The sequence below is a fragment of the Lonchura striata genome, chromosome 6 (genome assembly GCF_046129695.1).
Source record: "Lonchura striata isolate bLonStr1 chromosome 6, bLonStr1.mat, whole genome shotgun sequence".
Taxonomy (NCBI): Eukaryota; Metazoa; Chordata; class Aves; order Passeriformes; family Estrildidae; genus Lonchura; species Lonchura striata.
The window spans coordinates 46428072-46442990 of NC_134608.1; the positions used below are offsets into that span (position 1 = coordinate 46428072).

The 14919-nt window shown below is 54.4% G+C and overlaps 1 protein-coding gene across 4 annotated transcripts in view; it reads right to left on the reverse strand.

The window, feature by feature from the left end:
• Positions 1–14919, reverse strand: part of DUSP8 (dual specificity phosphatase 8) — a 40641-nt gene that overhangs the window by 5224 nt on the left and 20498 nt on the right. For all 4 annotated transcript variants that reach the window (XM_031505058.2, XM_031505059.2, XM_031505057.2 and 1 more), the window contains exon 3: positions 14468–14606. In XM_031505058.2, the coding sequence (XP_031360918.2) occupies positions 14468–14606 (139 nt within the window). The remainder of the gene's footprint in view (positions 1–14467; positions 14607–14919) is intronic.

Below are 14919 nucleotides of genomic sequence, written 5' to 3' on the forward strand. Positions count from 1 at the left end.
GCAGCACTTGAGTTTGAGTGGGGCACAGATCTGAACCCAAGCTTGTGTGAAACATGGGAATTTTTCTGAAGGAACACAGCACATTTTTGGGGAGCAGGGCACACACAAATGCAGCCCCAGGTATCAGTGCCTGCTCTGGTCCATAGGTGCCCAGCATCTTGCACTCACTCACATCCATCAGGATGGGTTTGTACGGCTCTTTAAGGTGATCTCATAGTTCAAACAGGTCAGGGCATGCTGCTCTCTCCCCACTGCCTACCCCCACCACATTCAGCTGGCAGCAGGTCCTCTGCCAGCCTTGCCTGGGGAACTCCAGGCAGGAACTAAGGAGGCTGTGAAGCAGGCAGGGATGTTTGTAGGGTGGCAGCAGCACCCTCAGCTGCAGAGACTACCTGGTCAGGCTGCCACAACTGGAGGATGCTGGCACCTGACATGATGCCCATAGCTCACCTGACTTGTACTAAGCAAAGCCTCAACCCTGCCCTGTGTCTGGGAGTCCAGGCATGCTCCCAGCCCTCCTGTCCTCATTTCCCCCATACTTGCAGCTGCTGAGGGCAGTCTGGGCTTGGGGGAAACCCTAGAGATGGGGCCAGGTACTTGACACCATCCCAACATGGAAGCGATGCTCACCCCTCCCTGCAGCGGCTGCTCCAGCGTGCCTTTCATTTTTAGAAAGTGAAGCAGCTCTTCAAATAATCCCAAAGGCAGTGAATGTCCCTGGCTGGGCTCCAACTGATACTTGGGCTTTCCTCCCCTCTATGCCTCAGGCCATGGATCCCAGGTTTTGCTGGGAGAGAGCAGCAGAGCACAATGAGGTGAGGAGCCAGGGTAGCACCAGTTCTAGCCTTTCCTCTTTATTCACAATGCTCATGCCAGGAGCACCATTTCTCTTGGCACGTGTGGAATTAAGCTCAGGAAGGATTTGTATCTGTCATAGAATGGGTGTTTGGGGATCTCTGGTTTCTTGGATGCTCCCCTACCCTGGTGAAGGCTTGCTGGGGAGGAGCTGGTCCTTGTGTGGCACGGCCCAGTGAGCTGCTCATGGTTCCAGCATGGAGGGCTCTCAAAACCATTCTCTGGAAAGAATACTGTCTGCCTGCCTACTGCAATTACCTGAGGCAGAGATAGTGCCCAGGAAGAGAAGTGGGAACTGGAAGGGAAGGGAACCAGAATAAAACGTGGGGATGCCTTCACTGCTACTGCTGAAAATGGAGGAAAGAGGAGCCAAGAACCAGCATCAGGCAGGTTCTAGGAGGCCTAGGAAGTGAAAATCACCCTCCTGCAAGTGAAAACCACACAGAGGCACAGTGTTGCAGCAACTTAGTGCCAGAAGAGTGCAATAATGGAGACTTTGTGTCTCCCTCACCTGAGGTTTCACTCACAGGGTGCTGACCACTCTTCTACCTCCTGCTGTGTCCTGCAGAGACCCCTCTGGGCCAGCCCCCAGCCCTGCTCTGCATGAGCCTTCCGTCAAACAGAGAAGAGGGGAAAACACAACTTCTCCCCTATCCCCATCTTTGCTAGGCCCTCCCCTCTGCACATTTTCCAGCTAAACATCTATGATAACCACTCAGTGAAGCTGGATTTATTGTGAGAACAGATGCTGCAGAGGGAAGGCAAACAGCCTGGGAATCTCCCCGAGCCTGTCCATCAGGCCAGGGGGAAGATGCCAGCAGCATCTTTGAGCAGGCTCCTGTGGTACCTGCAGTGCTGCAACTGTTGGGAGCCGTGTGACTCCTCCCCTCCAGCAGCAAACTGCACAGGGAGGCCCTCTGCCAGCCCTGCACCACTGCCTGCCTACAGCCCTGAGACAGCTGCAACCGAAATGAACAGAAACACAGACATGGAAGGAGATTACAAGATGTAAGGACAGAGATGTTGCACTCCTGAGCTGGGACCATGACATAGCTGAGGAACCCTCCACTGCCCTGGCTGTCATCTTCAGGTGGTTTTTGGGGACATCCTAGTCATAGCTGGTCACTGACAATGTCGCAGGAAAAATCTGTCACCTCTGAGTTGCACTGTGCCCTTCTCTGCCAAGGCTGGGCAGCAGTGGTGGCGCAGAGAAGGTGACATAGAAGGTGACAAAGTCCTGGCTAGGGACAGGGATATGGTATGGCATTATTTTCCTTCTGGTGGTAAGCCTTAGCTTTAGGGATTTACAATCCATTAAGCTGCATGAAATGTTAACAGACACTGCTGAGGATAAAAGGAAGATGTGGGACACATGAAGCATGGATATTCCAGCTCCCTGTTGTTCCCTGTGTCCCTCCTTGCACTGGGGCCATCTTTTGAGGCTGGAGCTGTAAAGTGGAGCTGGAGCTTGAGAAACCTCTGACACCTTGCTCTGATGGCTGCACTCTGTGCATTCATCTCCAGCCCCATGGACTCACCGCCTCCTTCAGAGGCCTCTGAAAAACCCAACAGCTCTGGCCTTAATGCTGTGCCCTGCTGACTGCAAGAAGCTGTGAAAGAGCTGCCCAGGGCACCTGTCTAATCCCAAAACTTCTCTCCAAGAGAGCTATGAGCCCAGCCTCATGAGTCTCATAGAAATTCCCCATGGAACACACTGAGCAGCATGTCCTGTTCAGCAGCCTCCGCTGTGCATTGCAGGCTCAAAGGTCCCCACCAAGAAACAGGGAAGAGGTGACACGTCACTCTGCTGTGCCATCAGTTTGTGGCAGCAAAGAGGAGGGGATCCAGAACTGGAAGTCTTCCCTGGGCCAGCAGCCACCACACCCCACTCCTCACCTCCAGCTCTCACACCAGAAGCTAGAAGGAGACCTGCAGGGGTATTAAAGATGTGTTTTACAGCCCACCCTCATCGCTGCAATAATGAGAGTCAGAGAGCAGCAGCCGGAGCTGTTCAGGGACCGGCTCCCCAGGCTGCTGCCAGAGGTTTTGCGGCAGCCCGCAGCCTCACCAAAGAGCTTCGCGCCTGTGCTTTGCTGGAGACCCTCTGCCCCGCTAAAGCTCCTGGCAGCTGAGGGGGCTGAGAGAGGCCAGGCTCTGCCCGGCTCTCATTAAAATGCCTGTGGTGGCTGGGAGCTGCTGCCAGGGCGGCACGTGGCAAGGAGCAGCGGGGCATGCAAGCGAACACGCGCCTCGGCTTGCTGCTGGAGCAGCCGCCACGCCGCATGGCTCCCCACTGCTGCGTTCTCTTGGTGCCCAGGGTGGTGCCTGGATACCCCCTCTTCATCAGCCCAGCCCTCGGGGCTGTGCTGCTCCCAGCACTCTGACCCATCCACCCCCAAGTGTTAAAGCACCTTGCTGAACTGAGGTACAGCAGGAGATGACAAGAGCTGTGGGGACCTGCAAAACCCCTCACCTGCATTATGCTCAGCCTTCTTATGACAATGAGCCTTAGTGCTCGGCTGAGCATCTCTGCTGCAGGTTGAACTGAAGGACAGAAAATGGAGGAGCCTGGCAAGCTGCACATCAACCCCCAGAGCCGCTGGGAAAATCCCTCTTTGCAAAACGCCATCTCCCTGACTCTCGTGCTGGGTGGGAGCCTGTTGGTGCTGGCAGCTAAGCCGGGCGGCATGATGAAACACTGCTTACTGCCACCCTTACTCACTGTGCTCCAGGGAGCTCCGGGGCTTTGTCAGCATTTCCTGCTGCCTGGGACGTGCCTGAATTTCCCCCCGCCTCCATCCTCACTGTTTCCCCGGGTACTGTAGTCCCCCACTTTGATTCAGCCCATCCCTCCCAGCAATGCCTGATGTGGACACAGCCCATTTGCTTCCGCATCCTTCCCACAAGCCTGCTGAAATCCTGGTGCTCCACAGCCTGCCCAGCTTGCCCTCTCCTGGCTGATGCTCTTTCATGTCCCCCCATCTCAGCGCATTGGAGAGAGATGTCCAGTTTTCAACCAGCCTATTTTTCCACTACCTTGCCCAGGTTTCCCCATCCCCTCATTTGGTACAAAATTTCATCACCCCACTGTTGTCTCGTTCTTTTATTTTTTTTTTTTTTTTCCCAGGCAGTGGGGATGAGAAAGCCGATGAATCAGCCCTATTATGGATTCATGTGCACTCCCTGTTTCCCCAGCGGTCACCCCGAACAGCCCCTGTCCATCTGCTGCTACAGTGCCCTGCTGCCTCCCAACCTGTGCCAGCCCCCCATGCCTTGCAAGTTGGTCCCAGAGCCTGCTCCCATTCTCCCAAAGAAACAAAAAACATCTTTAGGAAAAGGAAAAGCAGAAAGGAAGCCCTCCGCCTACACAACCACGGACACACTCCTCGAGCTGTTGAGCTTGATTTTCCTCTGGTGACTGTGCCTGCTTTGGACCAGCGTTACTCGTTCTAAGTAAAGAAAAATGTGTCATTTCCAGGAGTGACTTATTACTAATGACACCATCACTGGGTTATGTGCTTCATGCTACAAAAGCCTGTCAAGCACTTTTAGCAGCCTCCCATTTTAAGTGGTGATGGAGGGGAAGTTGCTTGATTCAACCCTTCGGTAATCTAGGTCATCCCAGGCTCGGCATATTTTTAAGCTGTTCCAGCTAATATCCCCTTCCTCCGCGTGCCCTTCGCCCTGTCACTGGGGGGTAGAAACACTGCAAAACCCCTTTCGGAAAGAAACCACCCAAGATGGGCAGACAGGGCTGCGCTGGGGAAGCGAAATGGCTCCGGCGGGCAGCAGCGCAGCGCTCGGAGCCGATGGCCCCTTGTTCTCCCCGCCGTCCTCGCCCGTCCTTGCCCCGCACACTCTCCTGTGCCCGGTGCCCCCCGCCCCCGCAACCCGGCGCCCGAAGGCGCAGAGATGCTGGTGCCAGATCCTCCTGGCTCCCGCAGCCTTCCCCCTTCCCTTCTCCGCTCCGTCCGCGCCCTCGCCAAGCTTGCCTGGACGGCGAAAGGTTCAGGGGAGCCCGGAGCGGTCCCGCGGCCAGCCAGTCTCACCGGACCCCGCACGGGGTGGGAGGGCTGCCTAGCGCCGCGGCCGCTGCAGATGCGTCTGCCCGCTGCAGGCTGCCGCTCACCTGCCTGAAGGAGCTGCCCTCTCCGCGCAGCTCCCGTCCCAGCCCGGCCGCCTCCGCCAGCGCTGCGCACATCGCCCCTAGCTGGGGACCGGCCACGGCTCCGCTCCGCTCCCCTCCGCACGCTCCCCGCTCGCTTCCATCTCCCCGCTCGCCAGCTGCCTGCGCTCTTTGTACCGCCAGCACCGCGCTCCGCTCCCCGCCGGCCACTCGGCAAAGGCGATCTCCGGCCCCCGGGCAAAGCAGGGCTCCGGCGGCGCAGACCCCTCTTCCCTCTCCGTCCCCATCGGAAGGAAAGGCGCCGGGCCGGCTGACAAACCTCTCTTGTCCCTGCTCTCCTTCATCCTCCGCACCCTTATTTTCAGCTTCATCTGCCCCTCGCGCATGTCTGTCCAGAACTGGTCCTCGGAGGGAGCAATCATTACATCCACGGGCATCCAGGCAGCTGGGCTGCGGCTCGCGGGGGCACCTCTCACCGTCGCCAAACAACAGCTGGCGGGCAAACAAAATACTAAAAAAACCAAAAAAGCTCCCTACAGCAGAGCAATGCCAGCCTCCCCCCGGCTCCAGCCTTCAGGCTGAAAAAACAAAAACCATTAAAAAAAAGCCGAGCGGGGTAGGGGGGCTCGGCGTAGCCCCCTTTCCCCGGCCGCCCCCCTCTTCGCCGCCCGCTCCAGCCCGAGTGAGCTCAGCCCGGGAGCAGCCGCCCCATCCGCCGCCGCGCTCGCTGCGCGCCCGTACCGCGCTCATAGCTAACGGGTCAGGCATGCGGCCGCATTCCTTACTCAGCACACAGACACGCAGCACAACGCCGGGCTGACATATGCTCCGCTCCCCGCTTAAAGGCGCAACCGCGATTTTCTCGCCTGCACGAAGCCCCCCGCAGCGAGCGGCCGCGGCGGGAGATGGATCGCTGCACCGCGCCGGCTTTGGCCCCGCGCAGTTAATATGGGCACGGGAACGCGGTGGGAGGAAGCTCATGCCCACACCTCATTTTAGCACCTGCCAGGGCGGTGTGCGATCAAACCCCCACAACGAAGCGGGGATGCAGCACTTCACTCCATCCCGGCTCCCTGCTGCTCCTCGTACCGTGAAGGCACTCCACGGGTGCACCCCCTCCCCACAGCAGCTCCTGACAGGACCAACGTGTATCCCCTGAGTGATGTGTAACTCTGAACCCCAGCACCAGGCAGGGCAATGCCACAATCTCAGTTTCCCTAGCCACAAAAGATTAAATAACTTCTCCGGGGCTCTCTGGTGCAGAACAGAGCTGGGGACAAGACAGCAGGTCTCTAATGACGAGCTCATCTTGTCCCTTAATGTCTCCACTGAGAGCATCACCCAGGAGGATGCTCTTCCTGGAGTGGTCCCAAAAAGCTGACAATGAATGGGTCCCAACAGCTGGCAGGAAAAGGGGCTGCTGGCACTGGGCTGCTCACACCTGTGTGTGACCATGTCAGATAGAGTTATCTGCTTGGTCCCAGCAAAGCAGGATCACAGTTTGGAGGATATGTACCCTCTGCCAAAGCCTTCTCACGTGCAAAACTCCAGCAAGATGGGACATGTTGGAATAGCCTTTCCTGGTCTCACTGGAGGTCTATCCATCTCTAGGGGCTTCTGAAGCAGGTGGGGAGTGATGTATTTTCTTATTTGCATTTGTTCTGGGGGAGAAAATTACTCGTCCCCCGCTTCCCACCCGCAGAACTCCTTAATACATCTCCACACAGCTCCTTACGAGTTTATTGCTCTGAGCCCAGGCCTCCAGAAAATCATTCAGGATTATAGTAAGCGGGGGAGAGAAGGGGGGGCATGTATTGTGCCTTTGAAAATCTGAAGCTTTATGGGCTGAAAAACCCCAGGCTGAGCCATATGTGAGTGACTTCAGTGTTTTTCCTTTGAATGACATCACATGAGATGAGGTCATTGGCATTAACTAAGTGCTGTCTCCTCCCCCCCACCCCGAGCGGAGCCAGCCTCCTAACGAGCCTTGTTGTTGTAACAAATACGGTTTGATTATTATCAGATGTGGGTCAGAGGTTGGATAAAATTCAAAGCGTGCTCCAACTAGGCTGGAAGAGAGAAGCAGCCTTCCCCCACAAGCCATGCTCGGGAAGTGACTACCACAGCACGTCCCCAGGGGGATCTGTGGTCCCCCACATTTGCCACCACTGTCACTACAAGAGAGGGCGCATGATGCTGGTGGCCAGTGCCAACGCCTGCCAGGCGTGGAGAACCCTCTGTGTCCCACTGCCACTGCACCAGCAGTGCTCTACCCGTGTTGGTGGGTGATCCAGCTGTGACCTGCTCCAGTGGATGTGGCTGGGGGTCTACTGGGAGGGACCTAGTCACTCTACCGGGGTCACTGGGTCATTCAGGGGCAGTGGGCAAGGGGGATGCTGCAGGAAGCATGTAGTGAATTAGGGGATGCAGTACTCAACCTCCCCCTGACCCAGAAACGCACAAAACAAAGTTTGCCTTTTCTCACTGCCCCTTTGGCTGTCCATCTCCCTCAGGTTTCCAACAGCCCTGCACACAAGTTATTTTGGTAATGCCAGTGTCCTTCATTATGTGTTTGGACTGAGATTTCAGTTCAGAGCTCCTGGGATGACCAGGTGGGAAGCTGGGCATGACACCACCAAGTAGATCTCAGTGCAGGAGGCTTACCAGCATCCCACACCCCTCTGATCCTCAGCAAAAGACAAGCAAGCACAGATAGCCAGCAGCCCCCTTCCTCCACCAGTGTGAAGTCCAGCCACATGGAGATGCCACCTGCAGCCACCATTCCTCAGGCAGCATCCTCCTCTCTGCTCTCTCCCCATTTTCTGCACCCTTTTGCCAAAACCAGTATAGGGGCTGGCACCTGGGGCAGGGGGCAGCTGGCAAACAGAGAGATAAAAGGCAACATCCATAGTGCAGAAATATATTCCATGTATCAGCTGCTGCTCCTTGTCACTTTTTCCCAGGTGCTCCTCCTGGCCAGGATATCACCCATCCTGCCTCCAGCCCCTATTTATCAGACAAGAGGTGCATCACCCAGGGAGAAATGCCCACCCGTGTCAGCCTCACTTCACATTGCCACAGCACTCACTGGAAAAACATCTGCTGCAATGGGTTGGAGAGACTCATGTAATCCTCCTGCAAGAGCAGGGAGCAGGATGAGTCCCTGTCCAGCACCTACATACCCTGTCAGGACAGTGCCTATAGCCTGGCACAAGCCCAGCTGGGCAGGGCCAGCAGTTCCTCTCTCCACCCAGCACTGGGACCTGGTAATAATTGCCAGTGACGACCTTTTGCAAGCACGCAGCACAGGCCCAGCGAAAAGGGGGAGGTGGATGAGGGGAGGTAGATTTCTCAAAAGGAAGGAAACTAACTGGGCAGTGGCCAGTGGCCAGGATCTCTTACTGGGGAAGTTGCCTTCCTCCCCTTGACCTTCCAGAAATGAGAAATGAAACTACACAGCAGTTTTCTAAGGCATAGCAACCATAGGGCTGCTCCTCTCTACTCCTCTTCTCCTCTGCCCACTCTGCCTTTGACCCCTTTGCTTGCCTTTTCTGGGTCCAATGGTTAAAAAACATGGCCAGAGGGGGAGGGGAAGCTCCTCAGGGTAATTATAGAATCGGGAAAACAAGCTGTCTGACGACAGCGTTGCTAAACAGGGAGGTTTAGAGCATAGGTCTGGAATACAATCAGCCTTGCACATACATGACCTGGCTTAACCCCTCCCAGGGATGCAGTCACTGGTCCCGCGGGGCCGAAAGCCTCCCAGGCATCTCCTGGTTGTGCTTCAGGGTGAGAAGGGGGCACCTTACCCCGCCTCTGTGCCTTGGACTGAGGAGACTGGGAGCACTCCCCTGGCTGGGTGTCTGAAGTTGGATGCCAGCACCCACTGAAGAGGGGCTAGAGGGCAAGAAAACACAGTCCTGCCCTGGCTAAAGTGGTCCCAGATAGCTTTGCTGTAGGAAAGGAAGTAACTCCTCCAGGGATGTTTTGCATGACAGGAATGGAGGTTCAGAGAGTTACCTAAACCTCCAAGATTGTAAAAATCACAAACCCTGGTATTCCCATTTGATTAAAAAAAAAAAAAAAAATGCCTTTCCCTCTAGGTTGGTATCAGTGTACTACCTCCAGTCCTCTGGACAGTCATAAGAAAAACATCACCACAGGTAATCCCCATGCACCTCACCACCTACAGCCTGAAGAAAAGCTGGATGTAAGCTCCTGCACAGCCCTTCTTACCCTTCTTCCATTCCTGACCATCATGTGGGCAATTTTAGATGAAGAACAACCAGAATCTCCATTCACGTTATTTACAAAGCTGGCTCTTCAAAACTCCCAAGTCTGGGAAAAGCAAGAAATTGAGAGTCCTGTGGGAACTCTTTTTCCTGTCTCATCCCACTCCCATACCCTCCTTATTCATACCCACACTCCTGCCAGCTAAGCATCTGCTTCTTTAGGTTCATCACAATATGCTATGGGATGGAGATGGCCACAGGTGGACAGGGGTGCTTGCAGGAGGTTCAGAGACAGTAATCAGACTTAAAGGAAAATGTTGTAGGTGCATCTGATGGATTCATGCCAGTAAGTCCCCAAGTGTTCTTAGACATTACAGACTGAGGGTACCTGAAACAGTCCTAATGCTTGACCTCCAAGGCCACCTTCAGGCCCTTGCACTGAGTAGAGGCTCTGCTGGAGTCAGGGGACATTCTGCACATGCTATGTCTCCATCAGACATCCTGACAGCCCAAACTCAACAGGTGAAATTGTGATGCTGTGCAGAGAGGGTGATGAGGAACATGACCATCAAATTGCCAGCTGCACTCAGGTCCTGCCTCCCCACTCCCATCAGACAGCTTTTGACTGATAAATCCTAAGATTTGCTAGCGTGGTTAGAGCATTGTGCTAGTGACACCCATGGGTTTGAGGGTTTGATTCCTGTATGGATCATTCACTTAAGAGTTGGACTTGATACTTGTGCATCCCTTCCAATTCAGAATATTCTGTGATTCTGTCACCAAAATGTGGGTATTTGGGGTATTTTCTTTCTTAGTTTTTTTTTTTTTTTTCCCTGACACTGAGTTTATAAAGATACCTCAATCCTGGTTCTAGATCCTGCTAAGCTTTTATCTTCAGCATATGCCATGACAACCTTTGGACACACATGCTGCCACTCCAGCTTCTGAGACTCGGACTGAAGGCAAGCCTCTCTGCTCTGCCCTGCCTCTGTCCTGCTTTCATACCTGCCTAGCTTGTCTTTTTTCATTCATCTTCTCTTTTCCTCCAGAACACCTCCAGCCCAGTATGTTTCAAGAGGAGCAAGCAGCAAGGGAATGTGTGGCTGGCATGTGGCTTCTCACCAACACGACACGAGAAAGCATTACCGAATTTTCAGCCAAGGATGAACAAAACCATGTTCAATCGCCCTGTTGTTTAACCTCTTTTTAGGAATGTCCCTATACAGAAAAAAAAAAGTGTTTTTTCTTTCCACCTTTCATTCTGTTTTTTTTTTTCCTTTTTTATTTTTTTTTTTTTTTAATTAAAATCATGTATCTCTGAGTCCTTGTGTCTAAAATAATTCCAGTGCTAAACCCACTCATGCCTGGGCAGCCCAAGTCAGATCCTGCAATGGAAATCCCCTTTCCTTTTTTGCTACTTCTTTTTGCCTGCGGCACCTGTCTTTGGTAGATTCCCCCAAAAAATCCCCAAAATCTCTGCAGCCATGCAGTTCCAACTCTGCAGCCGTGCTGGATGGCCATGGCACCTCCGGGCTGGAGAGGACCTGGGTCATGGCCAGCCCGCTCACCGAGGAGGATGGCGAGTGAAGGGCTGGGAGGGATTTGTCGCTGATGATATTGTTACATTCTTTCCGAATCCTGGGAGTAAACACACGCTCCAAATTTAGAAAGAACAGGACTGGAAAATTTAAACATTCCTTGAAGAATTGGTACAAAAGCAGGGGGAGGGGGGCGCTGAAGATGATCTCACACGCGCTCCCGAGCCAGATGAAAAGCTCATGACTGGAGTTCAGAACGCAATTGAGGGGCCTGTTTCAGGTCGGAGCACGATATCACAGCGGTGAAGCTCCCCCAGCACACGGAACTCCAGCAAAAAGAGCCTCTGCTATGCAAGGGGGGTCCCCAGCCCTGCAGCCAAGGCTGTGGGACCACCACTGCTGGCCATGCTGCCATCCTGGCTCTGTCTCCAGCTGGCACGCAGCTTCAAACGTGGGAGAGAGGAGCCTGGTGCTCAGCCTAAGGACAGGGTGGGTGACTGAGCATCATCTGGACCAGCATCCCAAGCCCTCAGCTTTTAGCCACTGAAGAGAAGTAGAAGAAAATCTCCACACTGCCCGCTGCAGCTGGACAAATGGAGAGGAGCTGGTGAAGCTCAGCACCACACACAGCTCTGGACAGGCTCCCATACCAGAGCCGGCACACAGGAGCTGTCAGGGAGCAATGGAGCCAGACTGCTGCTGCTGCTGCTGCTTCATGAGCAGATAATGCCCCTTAATAAAAACCAAGCGGGTGATTGCAAAGGGGAAGAATAAGGGAGGAAAAAAAAGGCAAAATTTAAAAGAAAATAAAAAAAAAAGGAAAAAAAGCAGAAAAAAAAGCAAAAAAGCAAGGGTTTGTGCTGAAGTAAACAAAGGTTAAAGAACAGTCAGGCTCCTGCAGGAATAGCAGAGCTGGGCTGGGAGGGAGGGGGCATTACGTAATGCAGGAAAAATGTTGGCTCCATTCAGTTTTCCACCACTTCATGTGATGTCAGGAAAACCATATAAATCAACAGTCTTTCTGCTCCCACGGATGGAGGGCAGCAAGCAGCACTATTTATACTTCCACAATTAAAAAAAAAAAAAAAAAAGAGAAAAGAAAAGAAAAAAAAAGAAAAAAGAAGAGAAGCTGATGATTTCCAAGACTGGGAATAATTGACTAAGATTCTTCCCTGCCAGCCACTGGAATCGCTGCTTCTGGGCTGTTAACCCTTTAGAAGTCCCTGGCACCAGTCCTGCCACCCCCAGCTCCCCTGTCCTCACCCATCAGCCTCCATCAGCTGTTTTAAGGGTCAGAAGGTTGGTGGCCTGGAGGTGAGCAGGAACAGCCAAGCCTGGTGTTTGCATGAGATGGGGACAGGGAGGCACAGATCCAAGCATCTGCTGGGGCTGAGAGAGCTGGGCAGCACAGAGGGGCTGTGCAGGGCTACCACACTGAACTGGGGACCCTCAGGACAGCCTCCCTGAGGTAATGGCATCCATAAGGGACAGGCTGAAATTTTCCCAATTTTGGGATTGCTAACCCACTGGGGTCACAAGGCACCTCCAAGGAGAACTCTGGCACTTCTTCTGAGACACCAAATGGGTTGGGGCTGGACAAGGTGCTTGAGGCTGGAGTGGACAGACTAAGGGGTTAAACCCCACAAGGGCAAGAGTTCAGGTCAGGCCCACTCACACATCCTGCCTCAGACCCCCCAAGCACTCCAGAGCTGTCTCTACACCAGCCCACTGCTGCCCACAGCACAGGCAGGAGGAAGCTGTGCCTGTCAGCAAGCGTGCCCAGCCTCCCCTGGATGCTCTGCACAGCCATTCCAATCATGATTTCCATGTGAAACACGCCGCCATGACCCAGTGTTCTACATTTCAGCTCCAGTTTTTTCCCCCTGCTGGTGGCCCTTGTTCCACATAAGGTTGAAGCCCTGCTGCGCTTTTAATTTGGGAGTCTTGAGCTTTTCTTGGTGCCTAGCCACACTCCTGCTTGGGGCTCCTGCAGCCCAGGAGGATGGAGATGGCTGTCCTGATGATGGAGGAGGCATGTGCCCAAGCAGGAGACAGGAGGTGTGCTGGCAGGGGCTTGGTGGTGGCATGCTGATGGCTGAGGGGGTGGCATGCTGCTGGTGCATGCTGTGCATGCAGCTGGGGGACACTGGCACTACAAGGCTCCCCCAGGCCTCCATTTGCTTTAAGGCAGAAAAAGGCTCTGGGGTTTTCAGGGCCACCTCACACAGCCCTGTTCAGCTCCAGGAGGAGAGATCCCCTCTTCCTAAATCGGTGGGGAAGGGCAGGAGTTTGCAGCCAGCACACAGCACTGCTCCTCACCCAGCCCTGGGAAAGTGGCAGCAGGTTAGAGGGTGCCAGGATCACACCACCAAGGCTATTTCCTGACCCATCCCCATGACTAAGCAAGTTCCTTCCCAGATGCAAGTGAATCTACCGTTTCCTTCTTCTGCACCATATGCCAAGCTGTGCCCTAGTTTATGCCAGAGCAACCTTGGAACTGCAGGCACAGCAACTGAGACAGGCCAGGGACCGCCATAGCCAGCTCAGGGAGGCATCCTCCAGCACGGGCCTCAGCAGAGCTCCTGCAACCCAGGCCACAATAATTAGTTTTAACATGATTTCATGTAATCCCTGCTTGGTTTTGTTGGTAGAACCCAGGGCTGGGGGGTTTAATCCCACTGTTTCTCTGATCTGTTCTCCCCGTCACAATGCAGGTGCTCTAATTCAACAGCACTTACCCCTGCCTTGCATGGGCAGGGCTCCCTGAATGTTACTTACCCCTGCTACCTTCCCCCCACAATGACCCTTCCCCAGGGTCTGTTACTCTGCAGGTGTGGCAGTTGCCTCCATCCCCGTGGTGTCCCAGGGCACAGAGGTTGGTACCCTCTGCCTCAGCCCCAAAACAGGATGAGGACAGGCTTGAGGGACAGAGGTGGTTCCCATCTCTACTTTTGGCACTGTTTAGGAGTGTGGCTGAGCTCAGTGGGACTATGGGGCCACACGGGGCAGTGCCTGCCCACTCATCCATGGGCAGAAAGCTCAAAGGTAGGCAGATTCCCGGCTGTCCCAGCCAAGGGGAATCAAAGGCATCTTCAGCTCTCCCTCAGGCAGTTCCCTGCCTATCTCTTCTCCTCTGCTGGGTCGGAGCTTTTCATTTATCAATCACCTGCCTCACTGCAGAAGAGCTGTAATTAGGGCAGCCTGCACATTTGTGCCCAGAGAGCATCATCTCCAGCAGACCCTGACTCACTCAGTGATGACCCTCTGCCCCTGCCATCCTTCTCCTTTCCAGTACATCCATGGATTTCTTCTCCTGCCCTCCCTTTAACAGCAGCAAGAGGGAGCAGAGTGCCTGAACCAGGTCTGGTACTTGGCACATTGACCAGGGATGAAGCAACACAGGGATGGGAGAACAAAGGGCAGCTTTTGGATGGCTGGATCCATGCCACCACACCTCCTCTGTACCCTCCTCTTTCATTCACCCTGGCTGCTGGGTGCAGCGGCGAGGAGATGGGCAGTGCAAGAACAAAGGCACGGGGAAGACCCAGTGATGCCATCGTGGGCTGAGGCTCCTCAGCCTGCATGCAGGGCTGCCTTCCTCCACCACAGCCACTGGTGGCCAGGGAAGTGGGTGCACATGGACATGGATGGCCACAGCTCCATCACTCCAGGCTAAGGGCATGAGTACCCTTGGATTGGTCACCCAGGGCTCCTACCTGTGAGGATGGAGACGCTGTGGAAGCAGCTGTCCAACTTGCCCAGGAGGATGGAGAGGAAGCTGTCAGCAGCCAAGCCGGTGACGTCCCGCGTGCTCTGGTCGTAGACCACCACATCCTGGTGGTCCTCTGCCTCCACCTGCAGGGAGTGGCAAAAAATGGGCATCAGAGAAATGGGCTGAGCACTGAGGATTCCACAGCACCATGGGAAACAAAGCTGAATTTAGTGGTGACACAAGCAGGAAATTCCAGCTCCACACCATTTCCACAAGCTGGTTTTGACCACCAAATGGAGTGTCCAGCCAGGCTGGGACTGTGCTCCATGGCTACAACTGAATGTGTCAGGAGAGGTGCCCACTGGTGCACTCTTACCAACTACAAGTGCTTTTGAGCATCCCACCCAAAAGAGGGTCACTCCTCCCCATCGCCCACCCTCAGCTTGCTGTTACTTA